The sequence below is a fragment of the Miniopterus schreibersii genome, assembly GCF_964146895.1.
Source record: "Miniopterus schreibersii genome assembly, chromosome: 1".
Classification (NCBI taxonomy): domain Eukaryota; kingdom Metazoa; phylum Chordata; class Mammalia; order Chiroptera; family Miniopteridae; genus Miniopterus; species Miniopterus schreibersii.
The window spans coordinates 191,508,802-191,531,737 of NC_138101.1; the positions used below are offsets into that span (position 1 = coordinate 191,508,802).

Genomic DNA, 22,936 nt, shown 5'->3' on the forward strand with positions numbered 1-22,936 from the left:
CCGGCAAAACAATTACGAGTTATATCCTGCAGTTGATTACTTAAGTATCTGCTGAAATAAGTGCCCAAGGAGTCCAAGAGGCTATTGTCCTTGACCATTACAAAAGTAGCGATGACTACAAAGACTGTATGCAACTGAGTGCATTGAGCATTGACAGAAAGAAGTAGTCAATTCAGGTCCTTAAACTCTCTCAGCACAAGTGATGGTCTGAATAGAGGCAGAGCTTCCAGGCAAATCTTAAAAAAATCTCTGATAGGGCTGATACTGCTGAAAATTAAACACGAAATTTAATTGTGTTGGTTTAAAATTTACAATTTAAAATCACAGCCTCACCAAGTGTCTTGTGAAAGTTAGGGCATTGATGGAGAAGAAAGGGATCGTTGAAACTTGGAATGGGATCATCTGGTTGAAATCAGACAAAACTGAGAATCATGAACATACATGTCATTCTGAGTTTCACTAGCCAATGCAAAGAGTTTGCTCTCTTGTTCATGACAAAAGTGACTTTCTGAGACAGACACCTTGGCAAGGGGACACTTAACCTTCTGAAGAACCACAGCTCAGCATGTTCTAGGGCAGAGGTTGGAAAACTTTTCCATAAAGGACCAGATATCAAATATTTTCAGTGCTGTGGGCCATATGGTGTCTGTCACAACTACTCAACTCTGCTACTGTAGTTCAGAAGCAGACATAGATAATACACAAAGGAATGGGCATGACTTTGCTTCAATAAAACTTTATTTACAAAATCAGGATGTGGGCTGGATTTCATCCATGGGCTAACACCTGCTATAGAAGAAGGACTCCAAAAGCTTAGGTAGGTAAGAATGTTAAAATAGATTTTTCATATGCAGCCTGCACACCTACCCACTACCTACACCCCCCAAAGAAGTCTAGAAAGTAGTTTCTTCACAAAGGCAGGGAGAAATACTGTACGTTAATTAAGGGCAGCATCTGCATCCTTGAAAAGCTCTGTGACTGTCCTCCTATGTAGGTGAGGAATGGGTGGTGTCACCATTAGTATGGGCTCCCTGATTCAACAGGGATAATCCTGGAGAAGCAGGTACCAAGAAGCATCACAACCAACAAAGATGGGTGTATTCTTTTTAGCAAAAAGGCAGCAGGTTCTACTGATAATTAAAATGTTTGGGCCTGTGGGGATTTCTGTTGGTGGCTAATTTATCATGGTAGCTCCAGAAATGAAACAGATGAGTAGACTACTAGATTAGTGTTTGATCTATATAACAGAAAAAACTCCACACCAGGTGGCTAAAAATCCTGACTTAAATCACCACAACAGAGAGTCACAGATTCTCAACCAGTTCTCAGAACCCCTTGATTAAGGGAAGGCCAGGTCCACTAAGGAAGAACTGCCACACGTATATAATGTAAATTGTCTTCTAAGCATTCATGGCCACTTATTAGAACAACTGTGACTGAGAAAAGAAAATATCTAAACTTTCGGGAATTACTAGACACAAACTCTGAATCAACACTCATTTTTGAGACTACAACAGGCTGCTGTAGTACACCAGGAAAAGTGGGGACTTATGATGCTCATGCGGTAGATGAAGTTTTAGTCCAATTTTGAATCACAGTGGACCCAGGTGGTCTGTGGACCCCACCCAATTCCTGAATTTGAATAGAAATACTTGGCAACTGGTAGGGTCCTCAACTCTAGCTCTGTGATCCATGGGGTGAGGTCATTATGACAGGAAGAACTAAATGAAAACTCTGGAAATTCCTCTTTCTACCAAGACAATAAACCAGAAGCAAAACTGCAAGCCTGAAAACTGCAAAAACCAGTGACACTACCTACAACCTGAAACAGCAGGAGAGAGAATACCTGTCCCATCATCATTAAAACTCGCCTGTTTGGTCTGTGCTGAAATCAGATGGATTTTAGATTATAACTCTGGACAGTAAATTTATTCAGGTAGTGATTAACTGAAGCTACTCTTCCAGATGCATTCTTCTAGATCTTTACTAGAACAAATTAGCACAACCCCTAGCATTTTGCATGCAGCCATCACCCTGTTTTATGCTTTTTTCTTCATACCAAGTTGTAAGGACAACCACAAGCAATTTGCTTTTACCTGGCTTGTATCTGCATACACCTTCAAAGCCTTGCCTCAGGGCTATTTCAACTCTCCTGTTCTTTGTCATAATATAGTCCACAGAGATCCTGATCGTCTTGATATTCCACAAAACATCTCAATGGTCCACTACATTGGTGACATTATGTTGAATGAATCTGGGGAGCAGGAAGCAACAAGTACTTTAGATGCCTTAGTAAGACGTAAGTAAATCAAGAGAGTGGCAGATAATCCCACAATAATTCAAGGACCTGCCACCTCAGTGAAGTCTCTGGGATCCAATGATCTGGAGTATGTCAAGATATTCTTTCCAAAGTGAAAGTCAAGTGGCTGCACCCCCACACCACCTACCACAAACAAAAGGAGCAAAATGCTTGGTAGGCCTTTTTGGAAGCAACTTAAACCACATTCGAATGAGCTGTTTCTACCCATCTATCAAGTCACTTATAAGGATTCCAGCTTCCAGTGGGGACCAGAACAAGAAAAGGCAAGCTGATTTTCCACTTGGGCCCCATGACCCAGCAGAGCCAATGATACTCAAAGTGTCTGTGGTAAATAGGCATGCTGTATGGAGCCTCTGGAAGGCTACCAAAGGAGAATCATACTGCAGAGCTCTCAGATTTAAGAGAAAATCCATGACCTCCTTTACAGATAAGCATTTTCCTTTTGAGAAGCAGCTTCTGGTTTGCTACTAGGTCTTGTCAGAGAGTAAATGCCTAACTATGAGATACAGGTGACTACATGTCCAGAGCTTCCTATCACGAATGAAGTTGCATGACCAACCTAACCATAGACTGGGTATGCACAACAACAATCTATCAGGTGGAAGTGGTATATAAAAGACCAGGATTGTACAGATCTAGAAGTTACAAGTAATTTGCATGAACAGGTGGCTCAGAATCCTTCAACAGTATTTCCCACTGCAATGCCTCCTCTCTCTCTCAATCTATACCTATGGCCTCAAAGATATTCCTTATTAGTTGACTGAGGAAGAAAAAATTGAGCCAGATTTGAAGATGTTTCTACATAGCATGTTTGTACCCATGTGAAAGCATTACAGCCCCACTTGGGGGTGACCCTGAAGGACAGTGGTAAAGGTAAAACTTCCTAGTCGGTAGCACTTCAAGCAGTACATGAGGTTTTCCATTTTTATAGTAAGAAATGACCAGATGGACAGATTTACACTGATTCATTAACAACTGTTAAGTATTTGGTAGACCATAAGTATAAGGTCAGTTCTGTGATTGTACTGACTTCAAATGTGTGTATAAAGATGTATATCGATGCTGATTAAACAAAGGAGTAGTCTGTGCCAGTTATTAATTTATTGCCTCTCAGTTCCAAATCTACCATTCTTGGGGCCTTGTAGAAGACTCTTCTCTTTTGCCAGCTGGCTGATACTAAGTGTTGCCAATCGAGGGTGCTAAAGAGACACTACAAGCCCAAAGCAGAAGAAAGGGACTCTCCTTCCTTCTTCCAGTGTTCAGTGTTCAATTTTACCTAAAGAACCAGGGTGCTGGTATGCAAGGGACCTGGCTGCATTCCCCAGTGTTTGCCCCTACCTAGGCCTCTAGCAAGTTTCCCCACAGCATAGTAATGGCCCTAATGATTCTACCATAATTAGCCAAGTCTAGGGAGATGCTCTGCCCAGACAACAGCCTTTGACCTGGGTTAAGTTTTTGTCTAAGCAGTGGTCCTGCCATTCACCTCTGATCTGTGCCTCTAGCAAGCTTTTTCTTCACCTGGTGACCACTCTCACTGCTCCCCGGGAGTCCTGCAGCCTCCAGCAATCTTCTTCACCATTGACAGGCTGAGAATCCTGATGGCAGCCTCGCCTTTTCCAAACTAGGTCTGAATCTCCATTAAGTTCTTTCTTTGTTCACTCTCCCTCAGCTAACCAGGCTGGTGTCTGCTTTCTATTGTGGCTGCTTTTATAGCTTTTTCAGCTTACTAGTTAGCTATTCTTTTTATTAAATTTTCCCAGTTCAAATGACTAGTATGGTCTCTGTTGTGAATGGACAGTGACTAATACAATATCCTGACCTGTGAGTGTACATATGAAAAAAGGAAGGCCAGGAAGAGAACCCTGGAGCACTGCTACATGTAGAGAGCAGAAAGAAGAGACAGAGCCATCATGGAAAACAAAGAAAGAAGCCAGCAAAGTAGAGGGGAGGAACCCCAAAATGCATGGCTTCCAGAGCCAAGTGAGGAAAGTATTTCAGAAAAGAAGGAATAATCAGTTATGTCAAAAACTACTCATAGGTGATTAAGGTGAGGACTGAGAGCTGACCAAGAGGTTGGCAGTAGGTTAATGAACCAACAGAGACAACAGTCTAACAGTAGTGGTTTGTGAAGCAACCGTCATGTGAAAACAGATGTATCAACTACTGCACTCTGAGGAGCTCAGCTACAATGGAGAGCAGAGAAACTGAGTGGCGATGAGACCAATCACCACAGTGGCACATTTTACTCAACCCTATCAGCTCGTTAGGGGCAGAATAGAGCAGATGGAAAGTTGAGTTTAAGTAAAGATTAACATAATAAGAACCTTTTTAAATGCATAGCCAAGCTCATTAAAAACTAAAAAACAAACAACAAAAACAAAAACTCCCCAGGGATCAAAAATAGGAAGGAGGCAGAAAACTGGAGTAATAAAATAAAGCCACATCTGCCCTGACAGCAGAGGAGACTAGTCTTGCCATCTGGGTCTCCGGAATAAAACTGGAATTTTTGAGGGGCTAGAAACTCACTGTAGTCATATAATGGATTCCAAATTCTACTGTAATTTTAAGTTCCAAAATACCAGTAGTGAAGGTGTAATGGGATTATTTCCAAATTAAAAAATATTCTGATACCCGAATCTTTAGCATCTTGAGATATCTGGAGTTATGCACTGCATTAAATTTTTAAATTCAACATGGGTTATATAAAGTGTGCTTCGTTTTCTTACTTCTCTCAAGTTTTATAGAGAAAACTATGCAAAGCTTCAACTAATAATTCTTACTCCAGTTCAAAGACTTTTTGTAAAGTGGAATGTGAACACTATTGGTTTCCTAGGGTTGCCACACAAAACTACCACAAACTGGGTGGCTTAAAGCAACCGAAGTCTATTCTCTCACAATTCTGGAGGCTAGAAAACCAAAATCAAGGTGTTGGCATGGCCTTGCCCCTCTGAAAGCTCTAGGAAAGATTCTTTTCTTGCGTCTTCCTAGCTTCTGGCAGTTGCCAGCAATCATTGGTGCCCCTTGGCTTATAGATGCTTCACACCTCAATTTCTGCCTGTCATCACATTGCATTCTCCCAATGTGTCTGTGTCCCCATGTCTTCATATAGTCCTGACACCAGTCACTGGATTTAGAGCCCATCCTAATCCAATCCAGTATTACCTAATCTTAACTGGTTATATGTGCAAAGACTCTATTTCTAAATAAGGTCACAATCACAGGTACTGGGGGGTTAGGACTTCCACATAACTTTTGGGAGTACACAGTTCAATCCATATTAGACATAATAATAATGAAGTAGAACTTCCATCTATAAATCACAAATCTAAAGACAAAGAGGACTAGAAATGCTTTCTTTGAAATAAACATAGCTTGTTATCAATAAAAGGACTATATAGTTCCTACCAAAAAAAAAAGTTATTAAAAAAGATGTCCTCAAAGCTATCAAACAAGAGATAGTATTATATGAAGAGGAAAGAGGAAATTTAAAACTGGATCATATTTGTCTTTTCACCTCATTCAGACTAGTGTATAGTATAGTCAGCAAGGGCTTTGGAATATGTGGAAAATTTTGCACATATTTAGTTACTTTTGCAATGCAGTAATGTCATTAATAAGCTTGGTTTTTTAAGACTGCTTTAAAAAGATTATTTCATTTTCAATGTTTCATGCTGAAACTTTCTTATGTAGTATTTGTTTTTGAATTTAGTAATAGTTAAAATAATGTATAATTATATTTTTATAATTGAATCTTTTAACTTGATTACTTATGTTTACAAATTTTGTATTTAAATATACTATTTAGTTTCACTGATTTTTATTTTCACTACTTTTCTTTCGATTTGTAAATACCTTAAGAAATAAAATACAGCCCGGCTGGGCGTGGCTCAGTGGTTGAGCGTCCACCTAGGATCCAGGCGATTGGGGTTCTATTCCCGGTCAGGGCACGTGCCCAGGTTGTGGGCTCGATCAATGGCTCTCTCATCACTGATGTTTCTCTCTCTCTCTCTCTCTCCCTCTGCTTTCCTCTCTCTGAAATCAATAAAGATATATTAAAAAAAAAAAAAGAAAGAAAATACAATTATTTAATTACATGTAATTTTTTGTCAAAAAATACTCTCCAAATACCTGCATTGTCATTTTGCTCCAGAAATACAATCATATCTTAAGGGAAGAATAGACTTTTAAAAAAAATATGCCTGGCAGTAAAGAAAGACATCAGGAATTAGACTTGTCTATCTTGGCCTGGGTTCTAGAGGAGTTGAAAATCATATTTGAGAATTCACAAAGGTGGGGCTTATGCAGATCTTAGATTTGAAGTTATACTATTTACATGATCTAAACAATCCCAGTTAAAGAAATGAATTGTTAGTAGTTCTGGATGGTAGCACTCCAGGCACCTGGCAGAAGAAAATACAAAATTTCTCTGGAAGAACACACCTTCGATTCAGACCTCAGAGGATTCCCACAGGTAAAGAAAGCCCAACCAAACATGAATTTACAATCCAAAATTTCAAGCACACAAGAAAATGGACCACCAGAGGGGAGTCAGCAGGAAAATAACCTCAAAACAGAAAAAAGAAATACATAGCATGGTCAGATTCGCTAGTCTGTAGAATTACTGGATTTTATATTTTTACCTGATTAGTTAAGATTAAAGACATAAAGGAGGAAATATAAAAAGTAAGCAAGGAATAGCATGTTATAAAAAGTCTAAGGCAAATATGAAAACACAAAGAAGCCCAAAAAATGAGAATTATAAAAATTAAATACCTAATGGGTAGGTCCAACAGCAGGTATAAAACAACTGCTATAAAAAAAAATTTAAGACCTAGAATAAAGACCTTAAGAAATTTTCTAGAATGCTACACAGAGACAAAAAGAAAATATAAAAGGATCCAAGACATAAAATAATAGTGTAGAATTAAAAAAATAAAAAGTCTATTAAAAATTCAGGTTTAATTATAATTAACAGCTGAAGCCAAGGGATACAAAGTTTTAACAGGAACTTTCCAATACATCATTATACATATAAGTATAAAAGGCTGGCAAATATTTAGAAAGTATTTACAGAAATCAAGAATATGGACATTATTCATGCTGAATATTCATACTTCTGGTTATTCTATAACTAGTTACTATAAAATTGATTTGCTTGGCAAAATTCTCATAAGATAGTCCACATTAACTATAATGACTTATTTAATAGAATGTTAAGCCTCAAGACTATAACCTCTTATATATTCATTTCTTGAAGAAAATTGTATTTGCTTACTGAATGTTTGAAAGAGATTAACTGTGTTTTATCATATTTAAACAATTATAACTTCAGTGATGGTTATAATTAATTCAACCAGTATAAAACCATACATATCCCTTTGCAGTTATAAAAATCCACCTGATTTCCTCTTGAATCAATGGTGACAGGAATTTTTAAAAAGTGATTATAGAATAATATTCAAAAACAAAAATACAGAATAATGACTCTTCTCTGCAATCTAATATAAATATCTAGTCCTAGAAAGAGCCAGTAATTCAGGCAGACAATTTTTCAGGACTTATCTAAGACATAATAAATCCACAGATTTAGGAAGCACACCAAATCCTAAACAGAATATATTAAAATAAAACACATACATGCATGATTTTATTAAGCTACAGAACTGTAGGACAAAATAAAAGAGGACAGTGGAAACCAGAGGAATAATAACTCTCAACTAAGAACTCCAGAAGCAGTTAAATTAGCATTTAAGAATGGAAGTCAAAATTCAAAGCATGTTCAGACTAGCAGCATACTAAGGGCAGGGCAGTGGCAATACTTCACCCTGAGTAACAATATACTGCCTACTGAAAATTTAAAACAACAATAATAAAACCGAATAAAAACAGTTTGCTTTTTAAGAATTGTGATGTCAGTGGCAAAATACTTCAGCTGCCAGAATAGACCACTCCCACCCGTCTGATCTTGGTATGCCACTGATTTGGACAAAGGAAGCTGAGGGAATTTCCAACAAATCTTAATTAAAGAAACGCTAAGACTGTATTTTAGGAAGAAATAAAATGATACAAGAAAAAAGTCTGACATATAAGAAGAAAAGGTGAACAAAGAAAAGTATAAGCATAGATAACATAAGTAAATTCTGACTCCGTAAGACAATAATGTCCAACCGAAGAGGATTAAAAAACCCCAGAGATCCTCAAAAATAAAAAATAAAACTACCATATGATCCAGCAATTCCACTTCTGAGTACTTACTTGAAGAAAGTGAAACACTAACTCAAAAAGATATATGTACTCTCCAATTCACTGCAGCATTATTTGCAACAGCCAAGACATGAAAACAACCTAAGGGCCCACTGATGGATGACTGGACGAAGAAAATCTCTCTCTCTCTCTCTCTCTCTCTCTCTCTCTCTCTCTCACACACACACACACACACACACACACACACACAGGTATTATTTAAATAGCCATAAAAAAGTGTGAAATCTTGCCATTTACAACAACGCAGACGAACCTTGAGGGCACTGTGCTAACTAAAGTAAGTGAGACAGAGAAAGCCGAATACATGATCTCCCTTACATGTGTAATCTAAAACAAACACAAACAAAAAACCCAAAGCTCACAGATACAGAGAACAGACTGATAGCTGTCTGAATGAGGGCTTTCGGGGGTGGGCAAAACAGGTGAAGGAAGTCAAAACGTACAAACTTCCAGTTATGAAATAAGCCATGGGGGTATAACGCACAGCATGGTGATTATAGTTAAGAATATTGTATTCCATATTTTAAAACTGCTGAGAGAGCAGACCTTACAACTTCTCAGCACAATAAAAAATTTTTTTGTAACTCTGTATGGTGATGGATGCTAACTACATTTATTGTGGTGATCATTTTACATTATATACAAATATCAAATCATTGTAAACCCGAAACTAATATAATGCTATATGTCAATTACACTTCACTTAAAAAAAGAAAAAGAAAAAGGAAATGTGATGGGTATGAAAACCAAGTATGTTTCAAATTTGATGGGTCAGGACTTCCTACGGCCCTGTGAAGAAAATAATATTTGGTAATGTGGTTTTCTGTGTACAGAGAGGTGTGACTGTGGTTTTGGAATCCTTTTTAACCTTTTACACTGACAGTTCAATTACAGAACCACTGAAATATTTGGTGATTCTAATTTTCACCAACAAACAAAACACCAGAGAATGAAAAGGCTACACATCAATAGCTTTACAAAAAAAGGGGGGGAAGCACAGTGACAGGCGTTCAAGTGATCTAAAAATTCTGATTAGCTTCAGATTTTTAGATAAGTATACATGTTAAATATTTAACAGTAACCCTAGAAAAAGAGGATAGACTCTGTAACTTTTAAGTTAGTCGGAGGAAGTAAAATTAAATGATTGAACTACAAACTCATGTTACATAACTTCAGCTCAGCTCTCAGTACAGCTAGACAATCCTGTCCATCTGCTGATCCTATCACATTTCTGACAGTCACAATTCCCAACTTTTTCAACCAAAGCTCCTCCTACAATATCCTTATGCTACAAAATAACAATCCCTACCACTTCACTAAGAAATCTGAAGCTATTTGTATATTCTCACCTGCCCTAGGATGACAGAAACAGCCTTACTCCAACAACTGCACCCTCTGCCTCTCTATTCAGATAGGCTTGCCTCATTTGCCTCCTACAAATGTGCTCAGTTCTATTTCATCCTAAAATATCTTTCCATCAACTCTGCTACCCCTTTTTAAGTTAAGGTCTTCTTTCTTAGTTTTTAATTCTGACTTACACATAATCCATAGTCATAAAGGGTAGAAAACTTAGCCTCTGTTTCCTTCCTATATTCTTTCTTCCAACATGAGCCAGCTGAAAACTGGCTCAAAATAGGGATGATCAGAGGAGGTCCCATAAAGTAAAGTCTGGGTATAATTAATTTTGTTTATACAGCATCATGAACAAGTGGATACAGAATAAATATTTAGTCTTTTTATATTCTGACCATTGCTTTCTTATATTTGTGAGGGTTATAAAATGGTGACAACTTAATCTATGTTCAAGTCTGAGAGCCTCTTACCCTTTTTCAGTTTCCGGACAGCCAACATGCAATGGCTAGGAGAGAGATCCCATATTCTTAAGGTTTTATCATCGCTTACAGTAGCACAGATGGGCAGATAAGGATGTGTAGCCAAACCCCACACTTCTCCTTCCATGTGTCCCTATAAAGAAAACATAGTTAAGATCAATTTAACCTAAAGCTATGTGTATTTAGAAGAAAACTAGATAAAACTTTTGATAATATATGATGATAAAATAATGAATAATAAGTCTCCTAAAACTTTTAATCTTTGGAATACACCATAAAATACCTTTGTAACAACTTTATCTCCACAATTACAATATAATCAAGCTACTATTGAAATTAACTTAAAATCCTAAAATAGTCACTGGGTGGAGAGACTAGAAACTGGCTGCCCTGGAACGTTAATAAATGCCACGTAAGGGGAACATCCTGCATGACACAGCAAGGAGTTCCACAGACCTCCTGACCAGTAAATGTGGTGAAAATAATTTTTAAAAACCGAGATTTAAAATCTCTGGAAATGGTTCCAAGGAGAAACAACAACTAAAGAAATATTTACTCAAGAAAATCTAAATTCATTAAGAACAGCGAGAGTCTTCAGTATTTGAACTGAGACCCACTCCTCTTCTCCCTCTTAACTCATTGATGTGGAAACTCCACAACGGACTGATGAAACCAAGAACACTCCCCCTCCAACCCCTCAGTTTAGTTAGAGGGCTATCTTCCCAGAAGGGGTAGAGGTTAGCATTTCTCATCCTGCCCCTGATACCTGCTACTGATACTAAAGTCTTGGCGAGTGCTGCTGAGAAGTGGGATCTCCCTTCCTGTGCCTACCCTCATTCTGAAATGTAGCCCTACCCTGGCTGCAGTGCCGGAGAATACTGGGGCCTCAGTGTCAACCCAATAAGACTTGAAACTACTGCTCCCTCCTCCACACCAAACACTCAAGTTTCTAAAGGAAAGTACATCATTTTTACCACCATCAACTTTGGCTCTTATGTATTGAATCAATTGTATACAAAGGAAAAAGAAGCATATTAACATTTGCAATTACCTGGACCAGAAGTGTTATTGGGCCACTTTTATCCACTTCTAGTATTTCACCATTCTTTGTGCCAACTAAAATATGACCATGTCCTAATGAAATGGCACGTACAGAGGGGTTATCTTCCAAGAGAAGACCTGAAATGTTAAATGGAGATGTTCTTCTAGGTACAAAGTTACGATAGTACAAGGATATATATTGCCAATGATGCTATTTTGACAATGAAAATCACATTATAAGGTTGCTTTTTCCTATATTTTAAGTATTCTAATAAATGCACTGCATTTTCCCCAATTTACTAATCTCAAACATATCACTGATATACTACAACTGTAAGAGTCTATATAATCCCAGATCCCCTCCTACCATCCTGATAACTGTTTCTTTTCCTTTCATATCTGTACCCCCCTATCCACCTCCTGACCCTGTAAGAGAATGAACAATATTCTGGTAATTTTAATTCAACTCGAATTTAAGATTAATTCACTTGTGTCTACTGTGTCCTAGGCAGGCTTCAGAAACATACTGGTGAACATGATAGAGCCAGCTCCTGCCCTCACAGAGCATATGATGAGAAAAACAGACCCTGCCTGTATGAGGAGCACACTGAGAAAGGAGTGTACAATAAGTGAATTAAACCTTTTATTGGAAGGAGAATGGGAGGGAAAGGTATTATTCTAGAAGAAACAATGTTTGAGATTTGAAAAATGAATAATGGTCAGGTAACTGGAAGGGACAAGAAGGGAAAGGGCAAATTCCAGGTAACAGTACAGTAGCCCTGGCGTCCCTCCCATAGGGGATATGTTCCAAGACCCCAGTGCATGTCTGAAATTGCGGATAGTACTGAACCCTATATGTACTATGTTTTTTTTCCTATACATACTTATGATGAAGTTTAATTTATAAATTAGTCACAGTAAGAGAATAGCAACAATAGCTAATAATAAAAGAACAATTATAATATACTGTAATAAAAGTTATGCAAATGTGGTCTCTCTCTCTCAAAATACCTGTTGTACTGTACTCACTTTTCTTAAAATGCCTTATTAGTTAGTAATTTTTGCCTTTTCACTTAAAGGAAGCACTTTACGGCTTCTCTTTAGCATACCTGAACTGCCAGCATCACTACTCTAGTGCTTTGGGGCCATTATTATGCAAAAGAAGGGTTCCTTGAATACAAAAACTGTGATAACACAACGGTTGATCTGGTAAGTGAGGCAGCTAAGTGACTAAAGGATGGGGAACGCATACAGCAGGGCTACACTGGACAAAGGGAAAATTCATATCCCAGGCAGGACTGAACAGGACAGCAGGAGATTTCATTGTGAAACAAAATACCGAGTTTGAAAACAAACTCCTGATTGGTGGTAAATGTGATGTTCAAGTGGCAATTTTCTTTGGACAATTAAAAATGTTAAAAATTAACATTAATAATCTTGTTCTTGGTTAATATTTTACCACGTGTATCACAGAAAATAGATTTGAAAGGACAGCAGTGATTCTGGCATTCAGTTAAGTGGTTCTCCCATTTAACTCGGATGCCTGTCTAGCGAAGAGAAAAAAAAATATTCCATGTGCTCCACCTCAGTGGCCACGTGTGTTAATGAGCCATTAATCTTTTTTCCTACAAAGTAAATTAAATCTCGAATCACCTTTAGATCCTGGGGCCAAAGCAGCTCTTTTTATAGCATAAGTTTTGAGACATCTTTCAAAGGAGTCATCCCAAAGAGCTACTATACCATCTTTTCCTCCAGTAACAAATCCCTATAAAAGTAGAAGTTTCAAGTTAATAAAAATCTAACTATTTCAAAATAACAGGCTTCTTTGTATTGAAAAATTCTAGAGAAAAGAACATTTATAGGCAAAAGTTACTGTTTGTAATTAACAGAAATTAATATAAGAATCCACTGCATATTTTTAAACATCAATATGGAATCTGCAAAAGTATTTACAGTGATACTAAACATGCTATTTTTAGGATAGGACTTTAAAAGCACAGTTTGTAACTTGGAACCATAAGGTAGCTCTACTACTTTCAGCAAGTTACACATATTCTCCTGGAGGCTTTGTAATCCCACCCTTTAAAAAGAAAGGATAATACCAGTAGCTACCTCACAGGACATGGTGACAATATATAACACACTTAAACAATTTTTGACACATAGTAAGGGATTAATACAAATTAAGTTAAACTTCTTTTTTAAACAGCATACCTATATGGGTTCAGGCATTTGAAAGAGGAACAAAAGAATGTCAGGAAGACTAGCTCACAGATTATTACTGAGTGGCTCAGCTAAGCTGAATGCCAATGTTCATTTACTTGTGAAAATGCTCTACTCTGCATGATCAAATTCTGTTTAACTTAAAATGTCTTTAGGTTACTTACTTTTTCCAAGGCATGCATACTGAACACTGGCCCATCATGTGCTTTAACTGTTTTTACAAGGAAGATGTCTCTCCAGATACACACATCTCCTGTGGACGTTCCAGAAAAAGCCATCTCTTCAGTCCATCCATACACCGCACACATCATGGTTTCATTTTTCCCCAGTGTGCCTATGTAGCCTTTTCTTCCAATCAATCCTCCCCCTGGTTCATAAAAAATATTATGAAGGTACTACTTTCAAAACATATAAAATTATAAAGCAGTAGTGTTTCTTTTCTACTGCTTTTGTTTAAATAGAAAGACATGTAACAGTAAAAAGAGTTAAAAAGAAAAATACGGTTTCTCAGTGAGTGACTTGGGCAACTCCTTGCCTGGTTGAGGCAGACACGCTTAGGGCTGCTTTCAGGCCATAGCCTTTTTTTTTAAATCCTCACCTGAGGATATGTTTATTGATTTTTAGAGAGAGAAATATTGATGTGATGAAAACATTGATCAGTTGCCTCCTGTGCATGCCTTGACCAGGGATCAAACCCACAACCTAGGTATGTGCCCTGACTGGAAACTGAACCCATAACCTTTGGTGTATAGGATGACGGTCCAACCAACTGAGCCACCTGGTCAGGGCAGGCCATAGCCTTTTGAATAAACAAAAGTATATACTTTTAAAAACAGTTTTAAGCAGTCCTAAGCACTTTAGTTTTTCAAAATTTTTATTATGACACATTTAAGAATACAAAAAGGTATTAAAAAAAAATACAAAGTACACCTACATATCAAACCACCGATATGTGATGCCAGTCCCATCTCCCATCTTCATCCCTGCTATTCTGAAGCTGTGGACTATTCTCATGCATTCCTTGATATGTATTTTCCTTGCTACTTATGAATCCTTAGGCAATATGTCATATTATTTTTCCTGGGTTTTTTTGTTTTGTTTTTTTTTAAATATATCTTTATTGATTTCAGAGAGAGGAAAGGAGAGGGAGAGAGAGAGAAACATCAATGATGAGAGAGTCATTGATCGGCTGCCTCCCGCACGCCCCCAACTGGGGATCGAGCCCGCAACCCAGGCATGTGCCCTGACCGGGAATCGAACCCCAATCGCCTGGATCCTAGGTCGACGCTCAACTGCTGAGCCACGCCCGGCCGGGCTATTTTTCCTGTTTTAAAATTTTCTGTAAATACCATTTTGTATGTATTCTTTTGCAACCTGCTTTTCTCCACTAATGATTTGTGGAGTTTTATATGTGTTGATTTGCACCTCTAGAAAACTCATTTTCATAATTATATACCATTCCATTACATCAATATAACACAGTCTGTGTCCATTTTTCTATTAAGAGGCACTTAAGTTGCTTTTGCTATTGAAAACAATGCCTCTTCTATACAAGTGTAAGAGATTCTCTAGGAGTGCCTAGGAATGGCTTTGGGCATATGCAAAAGGAACATTGTATAGATGAGAGGTATTATGTGTTGCCAAATTGTTCTCCAAAGCTGACACATCAATTTCCACTCCCCCCGTTAATAATGAAAGGAGTTCCTTTCCACCTTTCAGGAACACTTGGTATTGTCAGACTGAGGGGTTTGAAATACCAACTGAATTTTATTGTGATTTTATTTTGCATTTCTCTGATTAATGAGATTTATCTTTTCCTATCTTATTGACCATTCATTGCCCACTGATATCTTTTTCCTGTTTTCCTAGTTGAACTCATTATTTATTCATGAACTCTATATGCCAGGCACTATTCAAAGTGTGAGGGGCAGAGCTATGAACAAAACAGGTAACAAATTTCCCTTCTTTCATGGAACTTCCTAGTGAGAGACAGTCCATGAATATGAAAGAAGTACAATGTACATATGTCAGATGCTGATGGGTGCTAGGGAATGGGAGGGGTCCATTTTAAGTAAGGTGATCAAGAAAGGCCTCACCATGAGGTGGTATCTGAATGAAGACCTGAAGGAGGTTGCAAGAGCAAGTCATTCAAGAAGAGTGCTAGAGGCTGAGGGAACAGTAAGTGCAAAGGCCCCAACACAGGATGTGATAAGAATCTTCATGGAACAACTAGGGAGGCCAGCATAGAGTAGCAAAGACAGTAAGGAAGGCCGTAATGGCAGATGGGGTCAGAGAAGTCCAAGGCAGCATTACAGGCCATTGTAAAGACTCAACTTTTACTCTACCTGAGATGAAAAACACTGGGGTGTGGAATGACAGGATCTAGCATGTCATTTATTAACAGGTTCATTCTGATTTCTGGATTGAGAGTAAACTGAAGAGTGGCAAGGATGAAGAGAGAAGGTGATTTTCAATCATGTGAGCAAACGATAAAGGCAGCAGAGACCAGAGTGGTAGCATGAAGGTGATGAAAAGTGGTGATATTCCAAATGTATTCAGAAGATTGTCTTTTCTTAACATGGCAGCCAGAGTTGTCAGTGAACCTGGAAGGGCAATCAGTGGAATGATGAAGGAGAACAAAACCAGACTGACTTCTCCAAAGAGAAAGGAGAACCTTTTCCAACTGAAAAGGTAAACAACTCTTTGGAGCTGTTTTAGTATGTGGATAAGAAGAAAAATTAGATTAATAAAGTGATTATTTCTCACTTGGCTAGTAAAGTCTGTGGATCAGAATCTCCAAAGGAGGAAAGTTGAAATGCACAGCAAAGCCTTACCATCATTTATCCTTTTATGGGTCAGTTTCAGATCTACTATGTCTTCTCAAACTTAAGGAAAGAAGTTTTTCAATTGTAAATCTTTTCATTTTAAGGCTATTTACTTACCTTAAGTCTCTTATTTCAAAAAAAAGTTAGTTTTTTTTTCCCAAGACAGAAATAATAAGCATTACTTGCTTGGTAATTGCAATTCCAACTGACTAAGGTACTCAAATTAAAGTTTTGTTTAAATGTACAGGAATGAAAATTACAAATGTGAAAATACTACTTTTTACTTTGTAAATGTGTATACACTATGATCAGAGGAGTTTGTGATAAAGTATTAAATCCAAGACTGAAAACTGACTTGTGTGCTATGTGGTTTACAATTTGAAAGTTACTTGAACTTGGGAAATGTCTTCAGAAAGCCTATTCTTTTCTAATATATGTTTCACTTCTTCCTATCTTTACATATTTCATCTGAAAGGTTTAAGAGTACTGAGACTTTGATGTCAAATTGCTGGAATTTATAAGTATACTAATCTATGTGGAACACAGACATTTTCATTTTAAAATATGAACTTCTACCACAGTTATTAATTTCCAGTTATAAATAACTAAAGTAATAAAACATTCCATTTCTATATCATTTTATAGCATATAAAGAATTTTTAGAAAATGTCTTTAACAGAAAAAAGGGAGTCTGGACATCACTTGGTTAATTTCATAAGTTAAATCCTTTTGCAAATATGAATACTACATCACTGCAGCCAATAAATGATGATAAAATAAATCTTGTATTTGTTTAAAATGTACCAAGGCAACTGTGAATCACTTTTTAAAAAATTAACTTTTTATTTTCAATAGTTTTAGGTTTTCATAAAAGATGCAATGATAACACAGTGATCTCATACACAGTACCCCTTACTAGTTTCCCCTAATGTTAACCTTTACATTCGAACAGATTATATATCAAAACTAAGAAAACAACACGTATGCTATATTACTATTAATGAACTCCAGACTTCCTTCATATTTCACCTGTTTTTCTAAGGTCTCTTTTCTGTTCCAGGATCCTGTCTACAATATCACACTGCACTTAGCTAAATCACTTTGAAAAGCAGTAACTTCTTAAATTTCAAAGAAATAAAAAGCAGCACTTCCTTACCTGCTCTACGCCAAAATTTCATGTGTTTCATCCCAGCTGTAATTAATTTATCAGGCACATAGGGGTTCATCTTTACAACAAAAATCTTATCTTTACTTCCTCTGAAATAAATACCAAAATGTTTTAATTCTTAAGCTAAATCTCTCCTGTAATAATCTTCTGCCCAATCCATACCCCATCTTGATTGCCCTATTATTGAATGGTTGGCCACATGTCTCTCAGGTTTGGGGTGTGTTATCATGCATTTGTACATTTGTTATTTTACCATTATTTTAATTTACTATTAACTCTTCTCAATAGAATCTTAAAAGATAGGAACAGTTAAAAATGGAACTTATTTTGCATGATACCTACTATAGTACTACATATAGGAAATGCTATTTGTGGCATGAATGAGTTAAAGATAATTTTTAAAAAGTATATTGCTAGAGTTTAATACAGCGTTTCCAAATACAAAGTTCCTCTTAAACTCTTTTATTTGGGCATTGTCTATGTACTTTGAAAAAAGTATTTTTAAATGCTTTAATGTCTCACTTTGAGGAATAGGAAGTTTAAAAAAGATAGTCTTTCCTACTTCAAAGAAATTGTTAATATTTTTTATTATTAAAATAACACATGCTCACTGTAGAAAATTTAGAATATGAAGAGTATAACAGAAAAAACTTAAAAATCTATAGCTTCTTTGTGATATGTGTATATGTAAATATCTTCATTCACTCAAATATATAATAAGAGCATTTTATCATGCTTCCAATAGCTATATAATAGCTTATCATACAGTAGAATTCACTCTGCCTATAAATGAAAATTTTAGATAGTAGCTATTTCCAATGTCATATTACAGTTACATTAAAAAGTGGGTTCTCAAGGGTTAAATCTACAAGTGAATCCCAAAATCATTGGTCTTTTTACCATGATTACATTACTTATTCGATGGTGAAAAAGATGGCAATGATAGAAAAAGCTTACATGTTTGCTTGATTTCAAAACTGTTTCAATTTTTTAAAATTTTAAGTCCAAAGTAATTTCAATATTTTGCAATGTGTTATCAACTTTTTTCCCTACCTTGCTACTGAAAGTTTCTCTCCCTTCTTCCAGTCCCACAGCACAATAGTGTGGCTGTCATCTATTCCAACTGAAGCCAAACGTTTCCCATCAGCTATGAAAATTAATCAGAGAGACATACTGACCATTAACATTCAGAAGATAAAAACCATTCAGTACATACAAAACCACAGCATCATATTTAAACTGTATAAAATAATATTAAATGCTAGGTATACATATAGCTATAAAAAGAACCAGAATTTATAAGGGAAGGAGAACTGTTTCTCAATATCTTATCCACCAGGCTGTGACTGGGGAAAGGAGGAAGATCAGAAAAGTGGAAAACGAGATTTAAAGAAAGAGAAGGAAAAACTAAGAAAGAAGAAAGGAGGGAAACATTTACTTCAATTTACTTCACCATAAGAACTCTATTGTAATATAAAAACCATAGTGATGATGAAGATTAATCAAATGAAAAGATGTAGGTTACAACCACATTTTGCCATTAATAAGACCATTTTTAGTAAAGGCCAATTGTTTTGTTACTATCATCAAGCAACAATTAATGAACGTGTTAGACAAACAACTGAGGTACGTTAGTCATGCTGACAGGTGTGCATGTGTTTATGAGTTGTAAAGGCTCAAACTACAATAAAATGTTTGCCACTCTGCCATGCTTTTAAAAAATATATTTTTATTGAATTTTAGAGAGCGAGGAAGGGAGAGGGAGAGAGAGAGAAACATCAATGAGCTGTCTCCTGCATGCCTCCTACTGGGGATTGAGCCCACAACCCAGGCATGTGCCCTGACTGGGAATCCAACTGGCAACCTTTAGGTGCACAGGACTATACCCAACCAAATGAGCCACACTGGCCAGGGCTCTGCCATGCTTTTTGAAAACCCCAATCAGTTCATTATTACTACCAGTGGTATTTTTCTTGTTAACTCCCCTAGTCTGCCATTCATTCTCTTGTTTCTTGATGTTTAGAAGATCCCTGAATGTGTTTGTACATTTCCCCCAAAAGTCTCTACTATGAATAATTCAGTATCACTTCAGTCAGAGCAGCAGAAAGCACAAATTTACTGTTTCTTAATATAAAATTCTCTATTAATGGTATCCCCACTTCCTGACCCGTGCCCTAGCTTTCACTGTAGATCTGTTTTTGTATTTTGATCTGTAATTGTTAAACTTTTACATGTACAGCAAAGAGCTAACATGATCTGAAATTATTTAGATAAGACAGCTTCGAATTTATCACTTCATAGAACTGTTATAAAATAAATAATTCAGGTTTCACCTCTTTCTTTCTTAGTTTCACCCTAAACATTTTCAGAGTTTACTCTGTGGCAATAAGACACTGAAATGTTTGCCAAAAGTGGAAGCTATATACTATAAGTAGTGATTGAGATGATTTTAGATGTTATGTAGACATTTTTATTTTAATGGAAACATATTTATGTAAATGGGTATCAAAAATAACTCACTGAATTATATTATAAAACAGCCAGACAACCCACACTTACATCGTCCTGATTGGTTAAGAAAATATATGCACATTTGACAAGTCTAGGCAACACTGATTTAGACTAAAATGCTATGTATTGCCTCTGCACTTTGATCATTCTTACTGAGATAGAAAACAGCCTTACCTGAGAAATCAACAGCACAGACACCATATTGGTGGTAGCCCTTTAATATAGACAATGGTTTAATGGTCTCTGTATCCCATATGTGAATTGAGGGATCCCTACCCACCTAAAATAGAATTATAAAAGTCATTTTATACAATTAAATAATTTATTTTCATATCTTTTAAAAGGAAATAAAACAGATTTTATAGCCTTTTTCATATATGCTATTGACATTTATCAAATAAAAAACATAAATTAGACTGTATATGTGACTGTTTTTCTTACATTTGTTGAAAAGCTAATGAGGCTACGCTCAATGTTTCTAGCAATATCCTAGAACTATGTGACTCCTAAGTCTTATATTATACTTCATAAATAAAGATAATCCTTACCGAGCACCTATTATTGGCAGTGTTCCTATGTGAGATATAATCAGCACTAAAACATTAAGGTAAATTTTGCACACTCATTGGGAAAACAAGATATTTTCAGTTAAATAAGAACATCTAGTAATATATGCTTAATAAGGATGAAAATGTTGGAAAGGAAATCATGAAAGAGATGATACTGGAACAGGGCCTTCAGAAAGTGCAGGTCTTGAATAAAAAGAGAAGGAAATTATAGGAAAAATTTGGGGTACATTTTATTTGTAATATGAAAATAAAAACCCATTCTAAAGAATTCCTTAACTCTTCACTTCCTAGAATATAAAAGACATTGTTTTAAAAAATGGATTTATCCAACTTTAAAGCCAACAAAGGTCTAACCTATCTAGCCTGTTACAACAGTTTTTCAAAGGACCTACCTGGCCTGTTGCCACATAGTCTTTCAAAGGATGAATAGCCAGGCAGAGAATATCATCATCATGACCCAGGTAAAAGCGTTGTGTGTTCTGCTGTCGATTATAAATGACACCCACTGCTGCCACATGGTACACAATTTCACCAATTTGAGTATAAAACAGATTACTTCGACAGTCATAACCTCTGTAACTAAATATAGAAAACGTCATATAATATGAACTTTGGCCTTTTATCTGAGACATATGGACTCTATGGAGAAGTAGGTACCTTTTGGGTCATCCAATTTCTAATTTTACAAGACACTAAGTCGTTAAAACACAAAATATCAGATCACATAAACTTTTATGAATTTCTCTAATTATAAATAGCTAAATCCAAGTTATAATACTGAATGAAAAAAAATCAAGGTACAGCCCTGGCAGGTTTGGATCAGTGGTTAGACTGTCGGGGCTTGTGCAGAGGCAACGAATCAATGTCTCTCTCTCACGTGGATTTTTTTTTTCTCTCCCTCCCTCTCTTCTACTCTTTCTAAAAATCAATGGAAAAAATATCCTTGGATGAGAATTTAAAAAAAATCAAGGTGCAGATAAATGTACTATATAGTACACTACTATTTGCATATAAGTACAGTACTATGTTTGTATAATATAAAACAAAAATAGGTACTTTTTATAAATGAAAGGGTATAGAAAAGAATATATATTTGTATTTGTCTGTACAGGCATAAATATTTCTAGAACTAAGTAACAGTGATTCTCCTTGGTGCAGGGGAATGATGGCTGGAGGGCAGAGGTGGGAAGAAGAGTTTTGAAGTGGATCCTTCTGTACACATTGCTGAACTATAAGAATATAATATATACTCCAAAAATTACTTTAAACAACAATTTTAAAATATTATAATCATCCAGAAAAAAGTAGCCAAATCTTCTTAAAACGGTTACTAGAATTTCATTTATAGCAACCTTTCTTTGCACTTCAAAGAAAACCGATTCATAAAAAGAACTGCATGGCAATACTGCCTATTAACATAGGAGAAAAGATACTTTTGCTGAATAAATCCTTTTTGAAATTCTTGAAAGCACTATCAGTCAGGTAAGAAAATGATTACTGGGTAAGGAGAAAAAAATAGTTGGACTGGAGAATCGGTAGTTCCAGGATGACATGTGACACCTGTGCCAAATGTTCTAGGACAATCCAGAAACTGTATTATATTGAAATTAAAATATGAAGGCTAAAATGCGCAGGCCAAATGAATCCACAATATCATTCCAAATTAGACATATATAGGGGTGATGATAATCTCTTATATATTTTACTATTCATTTGTTTAAAGACAAGAGATCCATTTCTATAAATATAAAACTTTCATAAGATAATCAATTTTTTATTTAATAAACACTTACATAGTGCTTATTATGTACCAGAAAACATTCTAAGTCTCCACAACTATTTACTTATTTACTCCCCATCAGAACACTATGAAGTAGGTACTGTTATTTCCATTTACAGATGGGGAAACAGGAGTGAGAGGTTACTGGACTTGTTCAAAGTTAAACAACTCATAAAGGTAAGCCAAAATTCAAACATAAATGAAAAGCAGTTGTTTTATACCCATGAACAAAGTGTAATCGAATACTACTTCCTGGAGCCCGCTCTCTTCTTTTAGAAGTACCACTTTTTTGTTTCTCTTTGTACTGTTCTTTAAGCTGAGGTAGATCTTCTTTATAAACCTTTAAATAATGTAGAAAAATATTTTTAGAATATGTATTAACAAAGGTTTTCACAGACCCTAA

At 36.2% G+C, this 22,936-nt stretch overlaps 1 protein-coding gene across 1 annotated transcript in view; it reads right to left on the reverse strand.

The window, feature by feature from the left end:
- Positions 1-22,936, reverse strand: part of EML5 (EMAP like 5) — a 90,552-nt gene that overhangs the window by 36,409 nt on the left and 31,207 nt on the right. Inside the window, exons 13-21 of the mRNA XM_081127770.1 lie at positions 22,755-22,873; positions 21,146-21,332; positions 20,359-20,464; positions 18,727-18,820; positions 17,662-17,762; positions 13,845-14,047; positions 13,111-13,222; positions 11,468-11,595; positions 10,408-10,549 (exon numbers count right to left, since the gene is read on the reverse strand). Coding sequence (XP_080983896.1) covers positions 10,408-10,549; positions 11,468-11,595; positions 13,111-13,222; positions 13,845-14,047; positions 17,662-17,762; positions 18,727-18,820; positions 20,359-20,464; positions 21,146-21,332; positions 22,755-22,873 — 1,192 coding nt within the window. The remainder of the gene's footprint in view (positions 1-10,407; positions 10,550-11,467; positions 11,596-13,110; positions 13,223-13,844; positions 14,048-17,661; positions 17,763-18,726; positions 18,821-20,358; positions 20,465-21,145; positions 21,333-22,754; positions 22,874-22,936) is intronic.